Source organism: Asparagus officinalis, chromosome 1 (assembly GCF_001876935.1).
Source record: "Asparagus officinalis chromosome 1, Aspof.V1, whole genome shotgun sequence".
NCBI lineage: Eukaryota > Viridiplantae > Streptophyta > Magnoliopsida > Asparagales > Asparagaceae > Asparagus > Asparagus officinalis.
Window position 1 is genome coordinate 119,982,967 of NC_033794.1, and position 25,930 is coordinate 120,008,896.

A 25,930-nucleotide genomic window follows, 5' to 3' on the forward strand; every position below is an offset into this window, starting at 1 on the left:
AATTTTTTATAGGACTGCATTGGTTTGATAGATAGCACACGCGTCGACGCGGTGTTACCTAGTGAAGAGGAAATGCTATGTGCCTTTGTTGAGTCCATGTCTCAGTCAATGAGAAATCAACACGTTATTCACTGGACTGAGCAGTTGGCTGCAGCGTTGAAGGAACATAGGTCTGAATATTCTGAGGAGTTCCTCGATAGGGTTTTAGACCATTTATATGACAATGAACGTGAAGTTAGGAGGTTTTTCATAAAATCCAAGGAAGGTCAGTAGAGGTACATCACAAAATTAGTTAACGACCAAGGTTGGCCGGATAGCTAGTTTGTTGGGTTTCGATTATATTTTGATGGATATTGTTGTGTTAATTGAAAACTATTAATATTGCAATATATATTTTTATTATGAAGAACATCTGTCATTGTGGGATTGATGAATTGGTATATTTTAAATCTTTATTGCAGGTAAGTATGGTCGTGGAATGATCAATGAGTTCTTTGAATTTTGCCTTTGCTTTTGATATCAGGTAAATGGGTTTGTTGCTTGGGTTTACTGATGTCGGCTTTTACATTCTGTTGCTTGGGTTTATTGCTCCATAGTCACACGTGGTTGCTGTGAGTTATGGGCTGTTATTTGGAGCTTGTGCAGCTCCTTGCTGCTGCTGGGGTTTGTTGATGTTTTGTTTTGAGCTTGTGTAGCTCCTTGCTCTGTGGGTTTGTGCCTGTTATTTGGAGCTTATGCAGCTCCTGCTGCTGCTGGGGTTTGTTGTTGTATTGTTTTGAGCTTGTGTAGATCCAATCTTTGTTGGGTTTGTGCCTGTTATTTGGAGCTTGTGCAGCTCCTGCTGCTGCTGGGGTTTGTTGTTGTTTTGTTTTGAGCTTGTGTAGCCCCTTGTTCTTTGGGGTTGTGCCTATTATTTGGAGCTTGTGCAGCTCCTGCTGCTGCTGGGGTTTATTGCTTGTTTACCTCCTGTCTGTTGGGTTTGCTACTATTTTGTTCAGAGCTTGTGTAGCTCCTTGCTGCTGGGTGTGTTGCTGTTTTGTTCTGAGCTTGTGTAGCTCCTGTGGATTGGGTTTGCAGTTGTTTTCATTGTGGCTTGTGTACCTCCTTTCTGCTGTTTTCGTTGCTGTTTTGTTCAGAGCTTGTGTAGCTCCTTGCTGCTGGGTTTGTTGCTGTTTTGTTCTGAGCTTGTGTAGCTCCTGTAAATGAGGATTGCTGCTATGTAGGAGCTGTTTTGTTTTTCCTTGCCTGTGGGTTACTTGTTGTTTAGTTTTGAGCTTGTGCAGCTCCTTGCACTTGATATGTGGCAATGATGATGATTAGCGTTTACTGAGAATGTAATCTAACTTACATCGTTTATTATATCCAGATGAGACAAAAGGGGATGAGATTGTAGCCTACATTGAATTGACAATGTCTAGGCGAGGCAATTCATCCTTATAATGCAATCTATAATAAACATGTAAGTTATAGGTGGGGCAATCAATTATGACAAGTTGATCTATTACTGAGCCATACAATATCAATTAGAATTTGTACCCAATTCAAACAACAGTTTTCATTACATCCTCAATAATTTTTGCAAGTATAGGTACATGACATGAAGTTTGTAATAATTAAAATAATACAAAAAATTGCTAATAAAATTGCAGAAATTTTCCAAGCTAGTAGTTGATTTTCGACAAATCTCAATTCTTTCTTCAGCTTCTTTGATTGCAAAATATATTTATCTTCGTACCTATTTTCTTTGACATACTAGCTTCCTTGGTTGCTTGATGAGTCTCCTCTTTCTTCAACCCATTTGAAAAAATTGTATTCTTTATTTGGGAATTTTGCACACCCCCAATAACACCTTCCCTTATTTTTACCATTCTTGCACACTTTCATCGGTGTTCGGAGATTGCAGTCGCAATAAACTTCATAATTCTGCCTGCACTCTTCTGATATTATTTTGATGTCGGGGTAGCAAATTGAAGACAATGGGAATTTTATAATTGCTGAAAAATGAGAATGCATGGATTAATTTTGAGGCTTCAAGGTGAATTTATAGCCACCATGACCCTGAACTAGCCGTTACTACAGTGTTTTGACTTTGAATTTTGAGGTTGTGTGGAAATAGCCGTTGCTACAGTGTTGCTACTTTTAAATCTGAAATTTGAGGCTTCAATCCATTGCTACAGTGATTTTTAAATGTAAAATGGGCTAGCCGTTGCTACAGTATCGATCCTAAAAAAAGGTCTTTTTGAACCAAACATGATATTAGGAATTGGACCAATTCTATAAAAGTGAGATTCCTAATCCTTTGGATGAAACAAACATTGAATGTAAAAAAAATGGGATTCCATAAAACTAAAACTTGTCTATAAATTTTTTATGGATTAGGTTGGAATCCATAAATTAAATAGGATTCCTAATCCTATTCCTAGCCCTTGGTGAAACAAACAGCCCCTTAGTGAAAATTATTCATTTGATTCATTTTAGAGAATATCGTTCTCACAGTTCATTTGTTTAATCCCTAAGGAAGGATCATCCGTTATTGGATCGTTAAACAAGGATCAGATCCCAAAGCGGATTGTCTATTTGGTGGATCCCAGAGAGGATCGTCTATTGGTGGATCACTAAAAAGAATTATTTATTGGTGGATACTAAAGAGGATCGTTTGTTTGGTGTATCCTAGAGAGGATCGTAGGATCATTTGTTGATGGATCCCTGAAGAGGATCATTTATTTAGTGGATCCTAGAGAGGTTTATTGATCAAATCCTAGAGAGGATCATTTGTTGATTGATCCCTGAAGAGGATCATTTGTTTGGTGGATCCTGGAGAGGATCGTTTGATTGGTGGAGCCCTAGAGGGGATTAGCTGATTTGAAGATATCCAAGTGAAAGGTAAGAAAGTCAAGACTGAGTTTTTGAAACCTCATCACATATTAGAGTGCATGTACTTTATTTGTAACAAGTTGACCATATATAATATATATGCTCAGTTTGAGAGGGAGTATTGATAGTTATTTCTTTATGTATGTTTAGCCCATATTGATTAGGGACAAGTCTCTTTGTACTTATGACATTATGAATAACATCCAAGAGAGGGAATTAAATATCCTCTATGATTACTATTTTCAACCCTATAAGAACACATTATATAAGGACTATTCTATTTTATGTGAACCATCCAATAATCTGGTAGGTAAATTTTTATATGTCTTATCCATTGATCTTATCTACTCATTTGTTGATTGATCCCTGAAGAGGATCATTTGTTTAGTGGATCCTGGAGAGGATCGTTTGATTGGTGGAGCCCTAGAGGGGATTAGCTGATTTGAAGACATTCAAGTGAAAGATAAGAAAGTCAAACTGAGTTTTTGAAACCTCATCACATATTAGAGTGTGTGTGCTTTATTTGTAACAAGTTGACCATATATAATATATATGCTTAGTTTGAGAGGGAGTATTGATAGTTATTTCTTTATGTATGTTTAGCCCACATTGATTATGGACAAGTCTTGTTGTACTTATGATATTATGAATAACATTCTATAAGGACTATTCTATTTTACATGAACCATCCAATAATTTGGTAGGTAAATTTTTTATTTGTCTTATCCATTGATCTTATCTACTATTAATAAAATATTTTTCTTAGTAGATCGGACTGTCCTGTTAGCCCTTATGTTTTGATGATGTTCTTACAACCACCATTATCGGTACTAATGGCTTATTGAGTGTAAATTTAGTAAAATCATTTGTCAAGCTCGTTAGTGCCATAAACGGAGGATGGATGGAATATACGCTAAAACGAAGACATCTAAAGGAGGAGGAGGCCAAAAAGATGAAGCAACGTTATTTCAAGAACAACAAAGTCATATAAAAGCTTCATCTGATTCAAGCTATATCAAAGCTCAAGTATTGCTTTCAATATGAGGATATTAGCTTTCTTTTGTTTTTCTCTCTAGTGCTAGAATGTAAGCAAAGAGTTACTGAGTTTACTTGAAGCTATTGGGAATCACACACACGTTTTTAGACTTGTGTCTTTTAAGCGTTTTTCAAAAAACACTATTTTTCACAAGTATGAGTACCTATCTGCAAAATTCTTTTTCCAAACAGTTTGTTTTTAGTATTAAAAACATTTTATAAAGTTTCAGAATTTTCAGAGGTCAAATGAATATTTTGCAAATATTTCAAGTTGGTCAAAAATCTGTTTTCTGGAAAATATCAGAAATCGGTCGCCCGGCCCGGTCGACCGATCCTATGGTCATCCCTTAGTATCTTTCCAGATTGTCGTCGGTCGACCGATACGGTCGACCGAATTTTCAATCTTCTAATCGCACCGACGAGGCTCTGCTTGTTTTTCCAAATTTCTTTAGCTGCCCGCGGTCGACCGAATTTTTCGGTCGGTCGACCGACGGTATTTTCGGTCGACCGATTATTTCTTCGGTCAACCGATTTGGTCAGCCGCGATTTTTTTAAACGGTCGTTTCTCGCCTCGACTCCTGTGCTTTCACTTATTAGTGATTGGCACAGTCTGAGGTCACAACCTGCAAAGTAGATTATCTTCCTAAATAGAAAGATTGGGTTTTTGTTTTTATTGATTTAAACTCTTTTATAAAAACCCCCAAGCCTGCTTCTTCTTCCCTAAGCCCTAACGTTTGAAAGAGAACCAGAGAGCTCTGTTTCTTCCTGAGAAAATTTTCAAATCAAATTTGTTCTTCTGAGTTCTTGTGTGTGTTTCACTTCCCAGCTTCAGTACTCTTCTCTTTGCTATAGGGGCTTGTGTAAAGAGAGTGTCTTGCATTTATCTTCTGCTGCTGTGAGTGAGATCTTGTGTAGATCGACTGTGAGGGAGTGTGATCTGTGAGATCAACTGTGTAGTGAGAGAGAGATCTTATGGGATCACTGTGTAGACGAAATTCCGGCTTCCAAACCGGATGTGTTAGTGGATTTCTCCTCGAGAGTGGGGAGCGGGGACGTAGGTCAGCGGGCCGAACCTCGTTAACACATCGCGCGTCAAGGATAACGATTCCTAACTTTATCTCTTTCTTTATTATTGCACTTCTGTTACTGTGGTTTGTTTGTACTGAATTTTAATTGCATATTAGAGCCTCTTGACCCTAATCACCCCCCCTCTAGGGTCCTTCATGTCCAGCCCCAGACATGTCCTGTTACGATGAAGATCCTACAATCTTCCCAAAATTAATATGATTGCGATCTCCCTAATGCTCTTCTGATACCATGTTAACTATAAAGAGAACTTGATAATTTTATTTGTTGCATTGAGGTGTTTATTTGTACAATGTTGTACGCAACGGAACTCGAATCACACGAACAAGAACGAGAAAGATCACAACCAAACACATGCACAAATCATAATCACAGCAAGACAACGAATTTTACGTGGTTCGATAAGTTTCCTACGTCCATGGGGAAAGGAGGGGGGAGTTCTTACTATTAGAGATAAAGAGAATACAAAATAGGGTTACAAAATCACTCAAAACCCTAAAACGAAGATCTCTAAATCTCTCACAAATCTCCCACAATTGGATGCAACAATCCTCTCTCAAATACTGCTCAAAACGTCATTACTTAACTCTAAAAAATGTGTTTAGGGTTATATATCAACTCACAATGAAACTGATCAGAAAACAGAATCAGGCCCAAACCTTCTACGCGGTCGACCACCGAACCCATCGTGCGGTCGACCACCAAAAGTCCAGAGAGCGAATCGCCTACAGGGTTTTGGCGCGATCGACCGCAGGACCCATCTCGGTTGACCGTCAAAAGTCCAGAGACCAACCCTGTCATGTGCACGTTTGCGGTCGACCGTCGCGTCATGTGCGGTCGACCGTGAAGCTTCCAAAATGCCTCCTGCTTGTTTTCTCCTGAACTTCATCGCTGTTTCTATAATTCTTCACCCTGGTAAACGTTTTATCAAAAAAAGCTGAGCCGACACCAATACTAATCAAACGTTCCACTTGTTGCATCCAGGACGCCATGGAATCAATCCATGACAACAGATTCAATCCACAACAAGTCAGGAACTAAAATGAGAGTTCAAACAATCCTGCCCCATCGAAAATCAACTAATCCAACTGGCTGCATCGAAAAGACTACCTACGTATCATCTTGCCTAAGGAATCAAGCCGAATGTAGTTCACCCAAATGGCGTCCAAAGGCCCTCAACATTGAAGAATATTCAATAGCTTCAAACAATGACCAAACTTCATACCTAAAACAACTTTGGTTAATATATCAGCAGGGTTGTCCTTCGTGTGGATCTTTTCCAAATGACATCTCCATCATCTAAGACATCACGAACAAAGTGGAATCTGACATCAATATGCTTCGTACGTGCATGATAAACCTAATTTTTTGTCAAATAGATAGCCAACATGCTATCACAATATACCCGAATGGTCTCCTATGTAATTCTCAAGTCCTCCAATAATCCAATGAACCACAAAGCCTCCTTAATAGATTCAGTCACCGCCATATACTCCACCTCTGTAGTAGAGAGAGCCACTGTAGACTAAAGTGTACATCTCCAACAAACCGGTACTCCTGCTAATGTAAACACATATCCTGAAGTAGACCGGTGCTTGTTAAGATCCCCAACATAATTTGGATCCATGTAGTCAATACAATCCTGCCCATTCTTCTCATTCTTCTGAAAAATCAAACTAACATCCATGGTGCCTTCAACATACCGTAGAATCCACTTCATGACCTCTCAATGACTCTTCCCGAGGTCGTGCATGTACCTCGATACCATGCTCACGGTCTGTGACAAATCTGGCCTCGTACACCCCATTGCATACATCAAGCTACCCACCGCACTAGAATATGGAACCTTCTGTAGGCATCTAAAAATGTCAATAGGTGTCTGCACACAACTTGAGACGGAGAGAATATGACGAACGTCGTTATCCGAGTCTAAGAGGATTATCTGACGCAGACAAGTGCATGAATCGGAATGGCGAACCAACTATGTCTCGTGCGCTCACCGATTATCTGACGCAGACAAGTGCATGAATCGGAATGGCGAACCAACTATGTCTCGTGCGCTCACCGGCCACCTCCAATTGACCGTCACACCTGTCGGTCAGCTCGCGCGCGTCAGTCAGCTCCAAGTGACCGAACACGCTCCTCAGTCAGCTCGCGCACGTCGGTCGGCTCCAAGTGCTCGTCGCGCTTGTCGATCAGCTCCAAGTGCCATAAAGAAACTAACGAGCGCATAAAACAAGTTAACGAAACGTACAAGTCAACAAGACGATCAAATACATAAAATGACAAAAAATACAAGTCTCGAAAAATTGGAAAAACACTAAAGAGTTCAGCAAAAGGCAAAAACTCCCGCTCTAACGCAGGACAACGGCAGCTGACCCGCCGCTGACCCTCACCAACGCGAGTAAGCCGACGCTGACCCCCACGCCCCCGCAAGATCAGTCATGGCTGACCCCACCTCCACGGCGCAGCAAGGCGTAATTACGCTGTCCGAGCCACAAACGCGTTTTTGACGGTTTTATTGTTTCCGGATTTGTTCATTCCTGAATGTTAAACTTGATTGGATATCATCCATAAACATGTACACAGTTATTAACTGAGATGACCGAATCATTTATTCCTTATCAAATACCCGCATTCAGAACCCTATAATACAAGCTGGCCTCCTTTCCCTGCGGGGGGGGGGGGGAATTTTATCAAGAGGGGGAGGTGCTGCTGGATTGAGGAGTCAAAGGAGCATGAATTTACAGCGAAGGCAAGTCAGATCCCGATGAACTTCAGTATAAAGAGGAAGGCTTTCGAAGGATCTGAACCCGTATTTCCCCCCGTCCGTTCCTTGAGATTAGGCTTAGTCTTAATCTTGAGAAGAGATACTGATTTCGCTTGGTCGATTTTAATTCTTCAAGCGAATACTTCCTTAATGAAGTAGGAGCTTTGTCAATTTTTTTGATAATCGGATCTGACCCACGGTCGTCCATGGATATCAACATCCCCAGCACAGACGAAGACCCTACGCAAGCAAGAGTTGATAAACAGTTCTTGTTTTTATTTTCTAGAAAGTTGTAATTCTTATTTTTGTTATTTGAATTCATTAAAAACGATCAAAGTTGTAATGAACTCGATAATGAAAACTACATTCGACGAAAACAAACTGGCGATCACAGTGGGAGCCGACAACCTTTCTGCAAAGGCTGATGTGTCGCAACCTTGGATCCTCATCCCGGTTGAAGAAGAGGTCGAATATGAGTTCGACCAACAGAAGTACAAGGAGTACTTGTCCTCATCCTCTAGATCCGCCTTTCCTCGCAGGTGCAGGAAGGCCTACTCCAAGAAAGCTTGCTGGACTTCGGCTTCAAAGGTCCAAGAAGAAGATCTCATCGCCACTGCTCCACTTGTGGCTCGCAACGCCACACCGACATCCGACAAGGCTAAATCTACAGATCTGAACCCCTTGAGCAAGGAATTGACTGCTGATAACGTGCCCATTCTATCAAAGAGAGCACGTTAGAGACGGTGACAACGCCTCACACGCCAGCTAGCCAAAGCCTTGGAGCCAGTTGATGGAATCTGCTATGAAGCGGATCTGAAGTCCAGGAGGCGCCAACCGCTATAACAGCGAGTGGACAACCCCTCCTTTTTCAAACCAACGAAGAATGAATGGGTCCGTATCAAAAGGACCTGATCGACTCTTCAGGAGCGGATTCAGAAACATCGCGCATTGCTTGCACATGCAAGAATTCTTGTGCAAGAAGCCAAAAAATTACAGGAGGAAGAAGTGGAAAAGAAGCCATCAAGGCTTCACAATCCCTACTGTTCATTTTCTTCCAAACATTGTCCTCCATATCAACGGGTTTCTCGTGTAACTCAAGAGTCTCCTCCAAATTCTGTGCATCTAACGCATCCATCACCTGACACCTTCACAAATTGAAATTGATCTTACCGTCGAACTTCGGAACACCAATCTTCGTATTATTGATGTTCAGACTTTGTATTGTCTTCGTAAGAGACGAACCTGATGTGCTTGCTTCTCCCATGTTGTCGATCTAACTCTCTAAATAGGAATCCTTTAGCGAATCTTTCGAACAAGCCTCAAGCCAAACCTGAAGCTCTAATACCACTTGTTGTGCGCAGCGGAACTCGAATCACACGAACAAGAAAGAGAAAGATCACAACCAAACATAAGCACAAATCACAATCACAGCAAGACAACGAATTTTACGTGGTTCGGCAAGTTGCCTACGTCCACGGAGCAAGGAGGGGGGAGTTCTTACTATTAGAGATGAAGAGAATACAAAATAGGGTTACAAAATCACTCAAACTTACTATTAGAGATGAAGAGAATACAAAATAGGGTTACAAAATCACTCAAAACCCTAAAACAAAGCTCTCTAAATCTACAAAATAGGGTTACAAAATCACTCAAAACCCTAAAACAAAGCTCTCTAAATCTCTCACAAATCTCCCATAATTGGATGCAACAATCCTCTCTCAAAGACTGTTCAAAACGTCCTTGCTTAACCCTAAAAAACGTATTTAGGGTTATATATCAACTCACAATGAAACGGACCAGAAAACAAAATCAGGCACAAACTCGCTACGCGGTCGACCACCGAACCCATCGTGCGGTCGACCGCCAAAAGTCCAGAGACCAAATCGTCTACAGGGTTTTGGCGCGGTCGACCGCAGAACCCATCGCGGTCGACCGCCAAAAGTCCAGAGACTTTTCTCAGTCATGTTGCAGGCGGTCGACCGTTGAAGCGGGGTGCGGCGGTCGACCGTGAAGCTTCCAAAATGCCTCCTGCTTGTTTTCTCCTGAACTTCGTCGCCGTTTCTTGTTTTCTCCTGAACTTCGTCGCCGTTTCTACACGAGCAAGTGTAGTAGTCTAAGCAATATGGGACTAAAATAAAGGAAAACACGCTACAATATTTAACACAGAGGAGGTTATAAAAAATACTCAATCGGATTGTCAAGAATGGATCCTAATTAAAAGGCGGCAATGCAAATAAAACTCTGCAATAATCTTCTTTTTTACATGAAGAAATTTCATTTTCCATGTCTCAACCAAGCAAGCAGTGTGTAATAGTGCCTGTTATCTAACTTATCAACGGTTCCAATTCATGGGTAGTGAAATGTTGATGGTAATTAGATAGTAGTTAGGAACATGCGAATCGTATTTCTCATGAACTACACACAGTTTACTCATCTCTTTGGTGGGCTTCACTACTCAACAAGCAAACTAAGAAAAGGAAACACGGATCCAAAACAAAGTAAAGAAAGAAATGGCGCGAAACCCTCTCTCTCTTGTCTTTCTCTTTCTAGTCATTTCTTTGCTTCCTCGATCTTTTCAAGGAGCCACAGACTCACTACCAAGCTTTCCTTTGGCCCCTGCACTTTTCGTGATAGGTGACTCCACCGTCGACTGCGGCACCAACAACTACCTCCCCACGCTGGCCAGGGCCGACCACCCTCCCTACGGCCGCGACTTCGATACCCACACTCCGACTGGCCGCTTCTCCAATGGCCGGATCATCGTCGACTTCCTCGGTAATTTTATTTTATTTCTAGCATCATTTTATTTAATTTATATAACATGTAGTAGTACAGTGCATGTGCATTGCATCCGAACGTACATGTTTTATTTTCATGAACTGAAAAATGAGAAAGTGCCAAAAAATAAATAAAGATTTTGAGTAAGTGTTTGAAGGAAGTTAGAAATATATTTTATGACTATAATATATTACTTATTTATGACTATAATATATTACTTAAAAATATAAACAAGTTATAACATTTTAAATATGTTATAATTATTTATTAATATATTTTAAATATATTAATAATATGTATCATAATAACTAAATATTTGGAACATGATAAGTATATTAATATCAAAGTTATATAATTTAATTGTTATTTATTAATATGCTTTAATTAAAATATAACTTACAACTAATTGAAGTTAGAAGATGTCATCGGGAAGGTGGGGGCAACAATTTTAAAGTTTCATGATTCTTTCCAGTTTTTTTTGAAATTTTCTGGAAATTGTAGGTTTTCATTCTCTAAAATATGAATGGTTATCACGGGTGCCAAAAAAACATTTTTGTATCACCAAATATATCCACACCCACAACTTGTAGTTATGGTCCTCATAAGCCATTGTGAAAGGTTGCGAGCATGCTTACTAGTTTGTTTTATGACTTCATTTATTTTGCGTTGTTTTTTTTATCTGTTTTAGTAAAGATTGAATATGTGTGTTTATTGTGGATTCACAGATGTTAGGGTTGGTTATGCGTTCTTGTTTTGGGGTGAGGAAAGGGGTATTGATAATTTGGAGGTGATTTGAGTGATGGGTTTAGCTAGGTGGTCTATATTATCATAATGGATTGTTGCAAATGGGTTCCAAATGGGTTCTTGGAAGTAATCTTAATGCATGTATGCGTCGTTGGTTTTATGGTGTTTTGTATTGTTTGGAAAATGTAAATTTCAGTGTCTAGTTATGATGCGGAGAAAATGATGTTGATTAACTTGAAGGTTTGAGGTTTAGGTAGTTTAGGGTCTAGATTATGATCATGGGTTCATGAAAATGTGTTTTCGGAAGTAGAGTGTAAAGCTTAGTTTATTTGATCATATTTAGTTGTTTCTATTCAAATTTATAACGTGAGTTGTTTCTATTTCAAATTTATAACCTGAATTGTTTCTATTCAAATTTTAAAAGTAGAGATTAATAGTCCAATTGAAGTGTTGAACTATATGAAATGGTTAGATTCTTTTCTAAATACTTGTATTGCTTATCGTGTATTATTGACTATACCCGTAACAGTTGCTTCCGCTGAAAGAAGTTTTTCAAAATTAAAATTACTAAAATCTTATTTTAAGATCGACCATGTTAACAAGATAGATTGAATGGTTTAGCAATATTATCTATCGAAAATAATATGTTAGAAAATATTAAATATAAAACTTTAATTAGTAATTTTGCAGCTAAAAATATAAGAAGAACGAGATAAAATCTATTATGAGTTGTACATCATCTAATATTTCGCCATGGACTCAAAATTCCTAGGTACGGCCCTGGCTGCTCCTATCTGCATCTGTGCCTCCTTCCTTCTCCGCCTCTTGAATCCCTCTCTCCCTCCTCCTAATCGAGCTCCCTTGTCCTCCTCCCACTTCTCCTCCTCAAACAAGCTCAGTCACTCCGAGCTCGTCTTCGACCACCTCATCGACCCGAATCCCTAATCTCTATGTCGACAACAAATGCCAAAGATTTTCTAAAGCCCAGCACCTGTTTGACGAAATGCCGCACTGAAACTCAGGCCCATGGAACTCGGTCACATGTGAGAAACTGCCTTTACACATCATATTAATAGCATATCAAACTGCCAATTTTTGTGGGTATTTTCGTCATAGGCTCCCGTAATAAGTATGGATCAGTAAGGGGGGGAAAATCTTTCTTTTCTTCAATTCTGGATGCATTTTTTCGGGGTTCCTTATTCTTGATTCTTAATTATTTGCGTGCACACGTTGCAGCTCTTCGCCTGGGGCTGCCTTTCGTTCCGCCGTTCCTGGGACAGAGCGGCAGGATTCAGGACATGATTCATGGCGTCAACTTCGCCTCGGCCGCTGCTGGGATCATCTTCTACAGTGGCTCTGACCTGGTACATGCTGCGACATTGAGTTGATATTATTTATTCTCTTCATGGGCGGAGCCAGAAACTTTATTTTGGTTAGGCACTAAAAATTGAAACATAACTTTTAAATCTCGAATATTTCATTGTGCAGAGAAAGTACGTTTTGATTTATAATAGAAGAGAAAATATGTAAAACAGAAATATTTATACCCTAAGTAGAAGTGGGCACTAAGTGTATTATGATTGAATGTATGATTTAATTAAGGTGGACACTAAAACTTCAGCTTTACCAAAATTTAAAATTTTGGGTGAGGCGGCACTTCATAAAATGAAAGACTGCATAGTGCCATAGATGTAATATATGTCAAGCTATAGATACATAAGCTTAATGTAAGCATAGGTTTCTCAAAGTTCAGGTTGGGCCCTTGCCCAACCTGAACCAATGGCTTCGCCACTGCTTCTCTTTTTGGTGTATTTCACCGTTACAGTCAAATGCTTTCAAGTTGCAACTTTTATGGCATTTTCATGTCGCTTTGTAAAAAAAAAAATCGTTTGCTCTGAGTTGACTAGCATGAATCGAGATAGTGAGAGATTATACCAGGAAGGAAAAAATTATCTGTTTCATGAAACCTCCCTGTAAGGGATTTTGACACAGTTTTCTAAGAACAGACCACAGTGGATGACCAATGACTGAAAAGGAATCCATAGGACAGAGGAGAAGGCACAAACAACGATCCAATTGTATCTTACGGATGATATTTTGAGTGAAGTCCAGATGAGGAGAAAGTTGCAGGTTTGTGGCTGAAGTTAGAGAATCTGTATCCGCAAGTCTCTAATAACCAAGTTTTATTAGAATAACATCTGTTCTCCTTCGTATGAAGCTAGGTACACCTCTAAAAGAACATCTTGATGAGTTGAATGTTATTGTGATGGATCTAAAGAACATGGAAGTCAAAGTTAAAGCTGAAGATACTTGTTGTGCGCGGCGGAACAAACATAAACGCCGAGAGAGAAAGACCAAACAATCCAAATATAGCGATACCAACTCAAACACAAAAGTTTAACGTGGTTCGGCAAATTGCCTACGTCCACGGGGCAAGAAGGGATGAGTTTTCACTATAGAGAAAGAGAGTACAAAGTAGAGATCTACGTCCACGGGGCAAGAAGGGATGAGTTTTCACTATAGAGAAAGAGAGTACAAAGTAGAGATTACAACATCACTCAACTAACCTCTCAAACAAAATTTTCCAAACTCACAAACTAAACCCTCAAACAATTGCTCAGAAAGATCTCTCTTTTCTGTGCTCAAAATCACCTTCAAGAAGGGATGGGTTTTTACTATAGAGAAAAAGAGTACAAAGTAGAGATTACAAGATCACTCAACTAACCTCTCAAATAAATCTCTCCAAACTCACAAACTAAACCCTCAAACAATTGCTCAGAAAGATCTCTCTTTTCTGTGCTCAAAATCACCTTCAAGCTACCCAATCAATCGATAGAAAACCCTAAAAAACGTGGTTGCTATTTATATCAAACAACAAACTCAATCAGAACAGAAAACCAAGCTCAAGCCCAAAATCGCATCGCGATCGACCGTCGTGCCAGTCGCGGTTGACCGGCAGGAAAGACAGAAACACAAAATGTACTATAGGGTCTCGCGGTCGACCGTCGCGCCACTCGCTGTCGACCGCAGCTCCACTCGCTGTCGACCGCAGCTCCACTCGCAGTCGACCGTGCATCATCCAAAACGTTTTCTGCTTTAATTTTCCTGAGCTTCGTCACCTTCGCCTCCAATTCTACAATTCTCCACCTTAGTGAAGTTTTTTCAAAACTAAGCCGACACCAACCAAACCAAATGTCCTACTTGTTGTGTCCAATACGAAGTGAAACGAAATCACAATAACGGACTCAATACACAATAAGTCGAGACCCAAATGAGAATGCGAACACTCTCCAAACGTCGGTATTACCCATCAAATTGGCTGCATCATAAATGACTACCTACGTATCATCTTGCCAAAGGAATCAAGCCTTCACGTAGTTCCCCAAATGACCTCCAAAGACCCTCAATCAAATAGAAAAGTTCTCAACTCTTCACCAACAAATATGCTGATAGCTCTCTAAATGGCCCTAAAATAAAACAAATCAAACACCTCCACCTGAGGTGAATCAATGGTCGTATCCAAATCATATCCACCAGCTGCATTCGAATCAACCAATTCATCATCTGTATCCAAATCCAAATGATCTCATAACTGTGTCACCTTAGCTGGAATCTCAAACGATGTAGTATGATCTGGAGTATGTGGAGTAATCTCCACCTAATATGGAGTAGCATCACTCTCCACCCATTGTGATACATCTAAGGTCTGTCCAAAACTCTCCACCTGCTGAGAATCAATCAGTTCCCTCATTGAAGCCTCAACCAAAGTGACACTACCAAACCAAACATTCAATAGAGTTTTACCTCCAATCACAGCAGTCGACAACCTATGTCCAAGATGATCCAAATATGTCGAAGCTTCAACACAAGAATCAATACTTGACATCAAACACCGGTCCTCCTCCAACAAGGAATAACTTACCAAATCTGCCATCTCATCTCGTTGTCCTAAGAATTTTTTTCCACTGAAGTGTCTCAAAATGCCGTGAGCTCGGCTCAAATGCAGAAACAGGTCCCTCTTATACCTCCCACCAAAATCAAAATGAAGTACCTTCACCTTTCTGTCAATCTCATACTTTTTCAATCTGTTGGAGACTACTAGGACTTTATCCAAAGGGGATTTGGTTGCAACCCAAACACGTCTAGAACAGCCACCAATAAAAGAAACTAAACATCTATTTCCTCCCAATGATGCCTCCTCAGAAGGCCCCCAAATATTCACGTGAATTCCATCTGAAAGATCCTCTGTGCGGTGAATAGAGGTGCCAAACTTCACCTCGATCTTCTTGCTCACATCAAAGTGTTCACTGGACTTCAAATTGTAGGTATGTGCACCCATCTCCAAATCAATACTGGAATGACTAAGCCCCAAATGCCGCAGTCTAGTCGAATCAACAGAAGTCGCCAGCTCTCCATCTGTCACCGAGCTTCCAATCAAATAGTACAGTTTATTCCTCGTGACGTCCTTCATCACAATCAAAGAGTCTTCCACGATCTCGAGAATCATGTCCTTAACACGAACATTCAGACCCTCTCCAACCAAATCTCCAATTGAGATCAAGTTCTTCCTCAAGGAAGGAACATATCTCACACGACATAACTCCCTAATAGTCCCGTCAAATATCTTGATACGAATTCTTCCTACCCCAAGGATCTGACATGCACGGTTATTTTCCATGTATACCATATCACTATCTAGCTTCTCAAAACTAGAGAACCATTCCCTTTTAGGGCACACATGATAGGTCGCATCACTATCCAACATCCACTCGGATTTCCATGAATAGCTACCTATAGAACTGATAAAAAGCGAATAAATAGAAGTATCAGAAATATTATCATCCGATATAACGATGTTTGCTTCTGATGATGGTTGCTTTCCTTTTCCCTTCTGCTTATTCTTCATCCATTCGTCGAACTTTGGACAATCTTTCTTTCATTGACTAGTCTCCTTGCACCAAGCACACTGATCTTTTTCAATTGTAGGATGTCCTACTATATACTGTGACTTCTAATTCTTTCGGTTGGATTCTTCCCTCTTGCGACCAACGTCTCCGTTATTGTCCCAATTGAAGTCTCATTATCCTTCTTTTAAAATTGATAATTCACATGTGCAGCAGTAACCTCACTATACGAAAGAGATGCCTTCCTAATAAGAGTAATGACGAAAGTCTCATATTCCTCGTCAGGTAAGGAACTCAACAACAATAATGCCTTGTCCTCATCTTCAATCATAACATCTACATTCGTCAAATCCGTAAGAAGCTTCGTGTAGTGGTTCGTGTAATCACCAATGGAGGTTCATTTCTTTAATTGGAAGCGATAAAGTCTCCTCTTTAAATGCAAGCGATTCTCCACACTTTGTCAAATACTTGCTCTCAAGTATCTTCCAAATCTTCTTAGCTGAAGTCTCATTGATCACATCATACTTCAAATCTTGAGTTAAACAAGGCCTAATCACACCACACGCCGTTCGATTAATCTTCTTCCAAACCTTCTCATCAATATCATCTGGCTTGCCATTCAATTTCAAAGTATCTTCCAAATTTTACGTGTTCAGCACATCCAAGACTTCATATCGCCAAAGTCTAAAATTGTTAGTGCTATTAAATTTCTCCACGTCTATCTTCATAGAGTGGTTATTCAAACTTTAGACGGTCTTCATACCTGAAGTACCCTCCACAACTCCTTTTCTTCGGCCATAATTCCTCAAAGCACCAACAACCAAAGCGGAACAAACGAAGAATAGATCCAAAAACTAAAAAAGATAGAGTCTTTATCAAAAAGATCCCACATTTAATTCCAAACGAAGCCCTAGCCGAACTTTCAAAGTGATCTACTCTTTCAAATAGCCCAAGCGTAGTCCGAGCTCTGATACCACTTGTTGTGCACGGCGGAACAAACACAAACGCCGAGAGAGAAAGACCAAACAGTTCAAATATAACGACACCAACTCAAACACAAAAGTTTAACGTGGTTCGACAAATTACCTACGTCCACGGGGCAAGAAGGGATGAGTTTTCGCTATAGAGAATGAGAGTACAAAATAGAGATTACAAGATCATTCAACTAACCTCTCAAACAAATCTATCCAAACTCACAAACTAAACTCTCAAATAATTGCTCAGAAAGATCTCTTTTCTGTGCTCAAAATCACCTTTAAGCTGCCCAATCAGTCGATAGAAAACCTAAAAAACGTGGTTGCTATTTATATCAAACAGCAAACCCAATCAGAACAGGAAACCAAGCCCAGGTCCAAAACCGCATCGAGGTCGACCGTCGTGCCAGTCGCGGTCGACCGGCTAGAAAGACAGAAACACAAAATGCACTACAGGGTCTCGCGATCGACCGCCGCGTCACTCGCGATCGACCGCCGCGTCACTCGCGATCGACCGCCGCGCCACTCGCGGTCGACCGCAAAAAATCCAGAAACTTTTTTCAGACTGCATGCACGTTCGCGGTCGACCGCAGCTCCACTCGCAGTCGACCGTGCATCATCCAAAACATTTTTTGCTTCAATTTTCCTGAGCTTCATCGCCTTCGCCTCCAATTCTACAATACTGTCATATTTTGTTATGCTTTCTATTACCATCCTATGAGAACCTTGTGAACTCTTTTATTATCATAAAGGATATTGTTCTCTAGAAGATGTCTGATCAACATTACGCTCAGGATAACTTCATCAGAAGGTCTCAGGTAATAGTGAAGAGAGTTCTGACCAAAGTCATCGGCATTCTGAAGAACTTTGGAAAATCCTATCAGATAGGCAAATTGAAATCAAGAATTCGTGAAGGCAAATTATATGTCAATACCTTAAGGATATAGAACATATGAACTACAACCGTCAAAAGGATAAGAAGAAGGATCATCCGGAAAGGTATCCTAGTGAGTCATCGACTGTTAAGATTGTAGAAGGTGGGTCCTCTGATTATGGATAGAGTCCTCTCAGTCATTGACCATGGTCCTTCATTGAACGTTCCGGGTATTGGATTCAGATGGCTCTTATCATATGTCCTGACAAGAACATGTTTACAACATATGAAAAGTATGATGGTGGTAATGTGTTGATAGGAAATAATCAATCCAGCAAGGCAGTCAGTATTGATATAATCCAAAATTCCAAATCAAAATATGGTGTGATTAGGACACTAAAAATGGTTCATCTTGTTCTAGATCTGAGAAACAAATCTGATATGTTTGGGCATCATGAGGTTTAGACAGTGACCAACGATGATGTAAATCGGCTTCCAAAAGGTTCTTTAGTAGTAATCAAGAACGGAGTTGAATAGAAGTCTGTATTTCTACAAGGGAACAAGTCACAGGTTCTGCAGCGGTAAAGTCAAGGGGGAGGTCAAAAGCTTAATTAGCCAACTTGTGGCTTATGTGACTAAGTCATATGAGCGAGAATGGTTTGACAGTTCTAAGGAAGCAAAGGCTTGCTCGGAATCAACAAAGTTTTCTGATCTTGAATTTTCTGAGCATTGTATCTTCAGCAAAAATGCGAAATTCAGTGCTACAAGGAGGTATATCGAGCAAAGGGAACAATTCATCAACGCATCACCCCAAAGAAGAATAGTTATTGTATATGCATAGCCTAACTATTTGAATGGTTGTTTTCTGCAATCTTTGGCCAGCATATTCTCTTTTGTCCCTTTGTCCCTTCATCCTCTCCAAGCAATGCAACTTTCATCTCATTTATTTTGATCCGTCTTCTTCGCTATCAACGGCAACTGGGGCCTTTTTCCTTCTTTGTCGTCTTCTTCCTATTAGTGACACCTAATTGGATTGAATGCATGGTGCATCACTATAGGATCTAGTGTTGCATGGAGGTTGAGCTGTAGGTTATAACAGGCTGATCTTCCCCAAGAGTTCACATCGACTGGAAGGGATGGCACCTCAATGTCGGCTCTTCGCCACCTGGGCCTGTAGCATGTTCCAAGGGTTGAAAACTTATTAGCTATTTGATTCGATTTGTCCCCAAGATAGGAAGTAATGAAAAAATCCGGAATCTTAGCAATCAATAGGATTTCCCTAATCCTCCCTTCCCGAAAGGAAGAACGTGAAATTCTTTTTCCTTTCCGCAGGGACCAGAGTTATGCACGGTTTTGAATGAGAGAAAGAAGTGAGGAATCCTCTTTTAGACTCTGACTCTCCCACTCCAGTCGTTGCTTTTCTTTCTGTTACTTCGAGAATATTTTCCGGAACAAGCAAATCATAATGATTTTTGTTTCTATTCACAAGCATATTGAGTTCTTGTTTTGACAATTCAAAATTGGGTGAAAGTTTTTTAGTAATATATCTATAGTCAAAATTAGTCCTTTCGGAATTTTTTCCTCTATCAAAGCGTCAGACTTCTAAATTTTCATAAGGTCCTCTAGGCCTTCCAGTCAAAAAACAACGTCGATGAAGACGTATAGGTGCACTATTACGTGGTAGGGATTGCAATTTTCCATGAATTTCCCATTTTTCACTCAACTGAAAAATAATCTAAAGTACTAATGTAAAAGCAGAAAAATAATCTAAATTCTAAAAGGACTTCTAAATTTTCATAAAAGGTCCTCCAAGAATTCCTTTTAGAGCCTGTTGAATAATTTTTATAGATTCCTTCATGTCACCGATTCGTACTAAATAGCGAGCTAGCGAATCTCCTTCTTTTTGCCGTAATTCTGAAAAAGTTCGAAGATAAATCCTTAGACATTTCTTAAGTCATCTCTAACCTATTTTATTTGTCTCGATGTGTGATGGATCCAGAAAAAGGGGGGTTCCAGTTATAATCCAGAAAGGATTCGTGTATATATTTTATAGAAACGTGAAATCAAAGTGGGTGATAAAGTAGCTGGTATTCAGGCCCGATACGTTGTTGTATTGCTACGGATATTTCTCTTTCTAACCACACAATTACGAGTACCCCTATTATGATTCATAATAGAAGTTCGATATATTCCGTGCTTCAGATATTAGAATAAATATTCGACGGGGTAGAATCATCTTGATAGAGATGACAGGACCATTCTCTGTATTCTCAATAAGATCAATTATAACAAGTCACACACTCATATTTCGGAAATACCGAAACAAAAAAATTTCACAGTCGAACTACCAGAATGATCTATAAATCCGAGTATTAAGTAATTTTTTTATTAAAAAACATTTGTTGTTAGGTTCATGAACGGTTCAGAATATTCTAACGGTTCCTATCTTTGGATTGTTGGAAATTTTTTCACATTGGAAAGTCTGAAGTAATCAGAGGAAGCGGAGAGAGAGGGATTCGAACCCTCGGTACAAATAACTCGCAATGGGAGCATTGATCCTATTTTGTGGGAACAAAGGCATGGATACTTGTTTATTATTCGAGATATATTCCATGCTTCAGATATTAGAATAAATATCTGACGGGGTAGAATCATCTTGATAGAGATGACAGGACCATTCTCTGTATTCTCGACTCTTATAATAGGAAAAGAAGGGTGGTAAATGAATCATTCAACGATCTGGATCGGATGGATTCCATTTTTTTCTTCGATAGAATAGAAGAGAGGAAAAAGGAAATTCCATTGCAGAGCCGTATCATCATATACATCTAGAAAGTCGTATTCTTTGGAAGAAGCTTGTACAGTTTGGGAAGGGGTTTTTATTGATAAAAAAAAGAATCTACTTCAACCGATATGCGTGTTCAATTAGAACATGAAAACGTGAATGAATTGGTCTTAATTACTCTTCGGGATAGGGTGGAAGAAGGGAAAAGATTCTCGAACGAAGAAAATGATCCAATTACTTCGAAATAAATAAAGGGCACCTTGCCCTTTATTATCCAATGCCGAATCGACGACCTATGTATAAAAAAGAGGAAATAAAGGGCACCTTGCCCTTTATTATCCAATGCCGAATCGACGACCTATGTATAAAAAAGAGGAATTTTGGATTTGCCAGGTATATAAGCAGTGATTTTAAATCCAGAGGTTAATCGTACTATGGCAACTTTACGTAAGGCAGAGTTTAGTTTTTTAGGGGTGGTAGTGGAAAAGTTGACAGATAAGTCATCCTTACTGTCACTCTACAGAACTGTACATGAGATTTTCACCTTATACGGCTCCTCGTTCAATTCTTTCGAAGTAATTGGATCATTTTCTTCGTTCGATATGAGCACATTTGAGATCAAGAAATGCTCGGGAGTTCCTCTATTCAATCATTTTCCTTCTTGTTGCTGGATATCTCTTTCATATCCATCTTCTCTTTGTTTCCCAAGCCTCTAGTGAGTTACAGATAGAGTTAGAAAAGATCAAATCTTTGATGATTCCATCATACATGATTGAGTTGTAAAAACTTCTGAATAGATATCCTACATCTCCATGAAACAACTCTGAGAAATCGTTTTATATTTTGGAAGATACAGGAGCAAAACAATCAATCTACTGAAAAGAAGAACCTATAATTAGCTTTTTGGGAAATTTCCAAACGAACAATTTCAACGAAATCTTTCAATTTCTTATTTTACTATGTTCAACTATATGTATTCCTCTATCCGTAGAGTACGTTGAATGTACAAAAATGGAAATTCCTTGTCGGGTAAGTTCCGACCCGCACGAAAGACATAACGATCTAGGCACTGTCTCGGAGAGAGGCTTGGTGAAATAGACATGTCTGTGAAGATGCAGACTACCTGCAGCTGGACAGAAAGACCCTATGAAGCTTCACTGTTCCATGAGATTGGCTTTGGGCGTGGTTTACCTTGTGGCGGATGTCAACGGTTCGAGTCCGCTTATCTCCAGCCCGTGAACTTAGTTGATACTAAACTGCAACGGTTAAGAAACTACAACCTTCCAAATAGGAACTAGCCAATCCATGGGTATACCATGAAGTTGCAAAAGTTGTACTTGTGAACCAGCCCCCTAAAGCGAAATAAGCACAAGTCATATTTGTAATCCTCCAAGCTATCAACAAATGAACTATACCAAATGAACTATACCATTTGATCCCCCGCTTAGTCAAAGTTGGAATAAAATGCATCGTGGAAGGATTTGACCACGAATGAATTGATTCTTTCAAACTTATTACCGTTTTATTTTATTCGTGGCATGGAGTCAAAGGAAGATAATGTTTGTTACCCTGAAATTTTCTTGTCTTTCTCGAATGATAAGGAGAAAAAAAAGATTGAATCAAAAGAAAATGCATACCGCGCATGTCAATCACTTGAAAGTAGCGTAAGCAAGAGTGAAGAAATAGCATAAATAAATACGATAGGAAATGACAAAAGAGTGGATTTTCTTTGTACTGTGTATGATATGAAATGTATCCTGTCTTTTCCTATCCTTCAACACATCTAGATGAATAAATATGTATCGCGTTTTAGACCATTAATCTGTATTCTGACCTGTTTTGTATGAATACTTGTTTATTATTCGAACAATCGATCCCTTCATTAAAAGTTTTATTTATTCATTCTGTCACTATTTTTTTTCCTTTTCGTACTTCTTCTTCCAAGCGCAGGATAACCCCAAGGGGTTTTGAGTTTTTTTTCTACTAATTGGGGTACAGGTTCAATCGTGGTGGTGACGGTAGCCCATTGGAGGGTAACAGGTTTTTGTCATGATGGAAGTGAAGGAGAGAGAAGGGGTAATTATGGAAAACCACCAATCAAAATTGAAATTTAACTGTTAGTAGTGGGTGATATATTTACCCAAAGTTGGTGATTTGGTGGGTACTTCTAGAAACACCAAGATTTTTTTTTTTTTTTTTTGCCCGGGGGGATGTTATTTAAAATATGATAGATTTGGGAGGTAAATATATAAAAAAACCCTTTAATTTATTCAATAGTTGAAATTAGCTACTATAATAGAAAGGAGCTGTAACTTGTGACAATTTCCTTGGTTTTAGCAAACATATCCTCCTTTTCCTCCAATATTCAACATACTAAAAACATTACATATTTGCATAGCGGTTTTCCGAAAATAATATTGACAAAAATGATTTATATGTTGTAATAGTCTTTAACCAAATTTGAGAATAAATATATTTTATGCTTTATATTTTAATATGATTTTGATTTGTATATCTCTACTTCCCTTCCCTAGAATGTAAAATGGGACATTTCCCTTCCTATATGGAAACATTAGTTGTGTTTACTGAATACCAAAACTTTCCCTGAATTAACTTACACTGTGATGCTTATTTAATGTCTTTATAATTTCCGTTTTCATGTGGGGAAATTTAATCTTGCAGTATTACACTGAAGTGCATGGGGAATAAGTATAGACAAAGGAACATGATAGTGTAAAAGCTGTATTTCCCTGTAACATGAATTTTAATAGCACTCAAACATTCTATCTATGTGCATTGCCAGATGAATATATCAATGTATAAGTTATAACAGAAAAAGGTTTGGTGAATATTCCACCTCTGTTTTATTTTTTATAGGTTTTTGTGCTTGTAAATCTTCATAGGTTGTTGTGCTTGTAAATCTTCGCATTCGACCTAGTTGCTGGATGTACCCTTTTCACTTCTCACAGTATTCATGTTATATCTGTCTCAATGAGTTTTTTGGAAATTTCTTCTTAATTAGGTCCAAAACGGTGCAAACTGCATAGCTTAATCTTAAAACTGGATATCTTAATCTTTTTCCTTTATCTTCCCGGGGATCACAATAGTGGGAGAATTGATCACATTTTCTCCAAATTACCTTCTATTTTTCATTATATGCATATTTTCATTGAATCATTGGCCACATAAGTACAAACGTGTTGGAATAATTTCGAAGCTTGCATTCTTCATGAAAATTTTATAGATTATGTTTTTAATTGTTCAGCAGATATGCACAGATTACAGGTACGAATTTGAATTCATGTACTATTATAATGATTCTAATTTCCTCAACATTTTTCTTCCTTGAAGGTGATTATATTCACAGATTTTTCCCTGGATGCTTTAACTGGTATACAAAATGTTGACATCTTGTACGTTTTACCGAATAACCATAAAAAAATTTCAGGTTAAGTTATTCTCTAGTATCAAATTGATCCTTTCACCATGTTGCTTCCATCTCCATTTTTTTGGTATGTTCTGTTTATTGAAAATGATCAGGCAACTAAATTATCCACATACACAAATGAAACATCCCCTATTGCATTCAAGTGGATGAAAATTAACCCGAGAGTAAGGACAGCTAAGGAATGATTCTTCCCATTAAACCACAGTTTGAAAATAAAAGTTCTTCAATTAAAAATATTTGTGTTTCCAAAGCTAAATATATATTTCTCTGTTTTCAGGGAGGGCACATTTCACTGGCACAACAGATACAGCAGGTGACTGATACTTTCCAGCAGTTTGAGTTGAACCTTGGGGAAGTGGCCGCAGATGATTTCATCTCTAAATCCATATTCTATGTTTCAATTGGGAGCAATGACTTCATACACTGCTATCTAAGCAATTCATCAAATGTGAAAACTATGTATCAGCCAAGGGAGTTCAACAAGCTTCTTGCCACTACTGTCAAGCAGGAAATTCAGGTTTCTTGTGGTCTTTCAAGGCTAGCGATTCATACTTGATACCTTGTTTTCTCTCCTAATTAATCTATCTATCACTTGTTGCTTTCTTTTTCATAAAGAATGGGAAGTTTCATGAATATATTTATCTCTACCCGGCACCCTAGATTATTGCTAATGTCGTTCTAAATATTTATAACACCTCTGTATGAGCTGATGAATGTCTACCCTAAGCAACGACAATCTGATATGGCCCATGTGTAGTATCGTATTATCACATACTTTCCATCAAATTAAAGTATAGCTTGTCTATACATGTTCAATTTCCAGCACCCTTGCAATTCCCCACAGATATCCTAGCACTTTCATCCATTACCAAATAAGAACCGTAGCCCATCAAGAATATTCTGGTCATGCAGGTAAAATGGGTATCTACTTCTGCAGATATATTCAGATAGGATACTATACTGATACTAAATATTTAGACCCAGTAGGGCATGAATTATACAATTTTTAAAAAAAATTTATAGGATACAGCCATAGGTAAGATGTCTCAATCTATAGCTGAGTATCCAAATATATGCATCTATCAGACTGTTGAAATTGTTTGAACTTTAGCTTAATGAATGAGATACCAATATTGGTGATCCAAAGTTTAACCTTGACATTCCATCATATTTCAGAAAGATGCAAATACAAGAAACCGAAGGAAAGAAATGTTTTTTCTCTTCCACCTGTCTTGCAAACTGGCCTTTCTCCTATTCGAATGCTTTTTTTCCTTTTTTGGGAAAAAGCGTAAGGGTATGCACTCAAATCTGTTCATGGATCCTTCTGAGTATGGCCCATAGGTATACGGGTTCTTAGAGAGTGCCAATAGCATTAGAATTTTATTTATGTTGGATAGGCTTAAGAGCTAATAGCAGGAAGGAATAATCAGTGTAATATAGTAAATCTATATGTTTAACTTATTTTTGGAGCTTCAACAGTATGAAAAATTGCAGTCGTTGACATGTTTTACCATTTGTTACATGTTCAAGCTATCATTTCTTTTTCAATTGAAAGACTTCATTATTTCTTTTCCCCTGACAATTTGTATGAATTGAGATAGTATAAATTTCACAATATCCCCCTTAAGTTTGGCCTATTCTGATATAACCCTCTTTAA

General features: G+C 38.8%; 1 protein-coding gene across 1 annotated transcript in view; it reads left to right on the forward strand.

Moving 5' to 3' along the window:
• Window positions 10,227-25,930, forward strand: part of LOC109829196 (GDSL esterase/lipase At5g08460) — a 17,623-nt gene continuing 1,919 nt past the window's right edge. Inside the window, exons 1-3 of the mRNA XM_020396343.1 lie at window positions 10,227-10,540; window positions 12,524-12,651; window positions 24,550-24,789. Of these exons, the coding sequence (XP_020251932.1) occupies window positions 10,276-10,540; window positions 12,524-12,651; window positions 24,550-24,789 (633 nt within the window). The 5' untranslated portion in view covers window positions 10,227-10,275. The remainder of the gene's footprint in view (window positions 10,541-12,523; window positions 12,652-24,549; window positions 24,790-25,930) is intronic.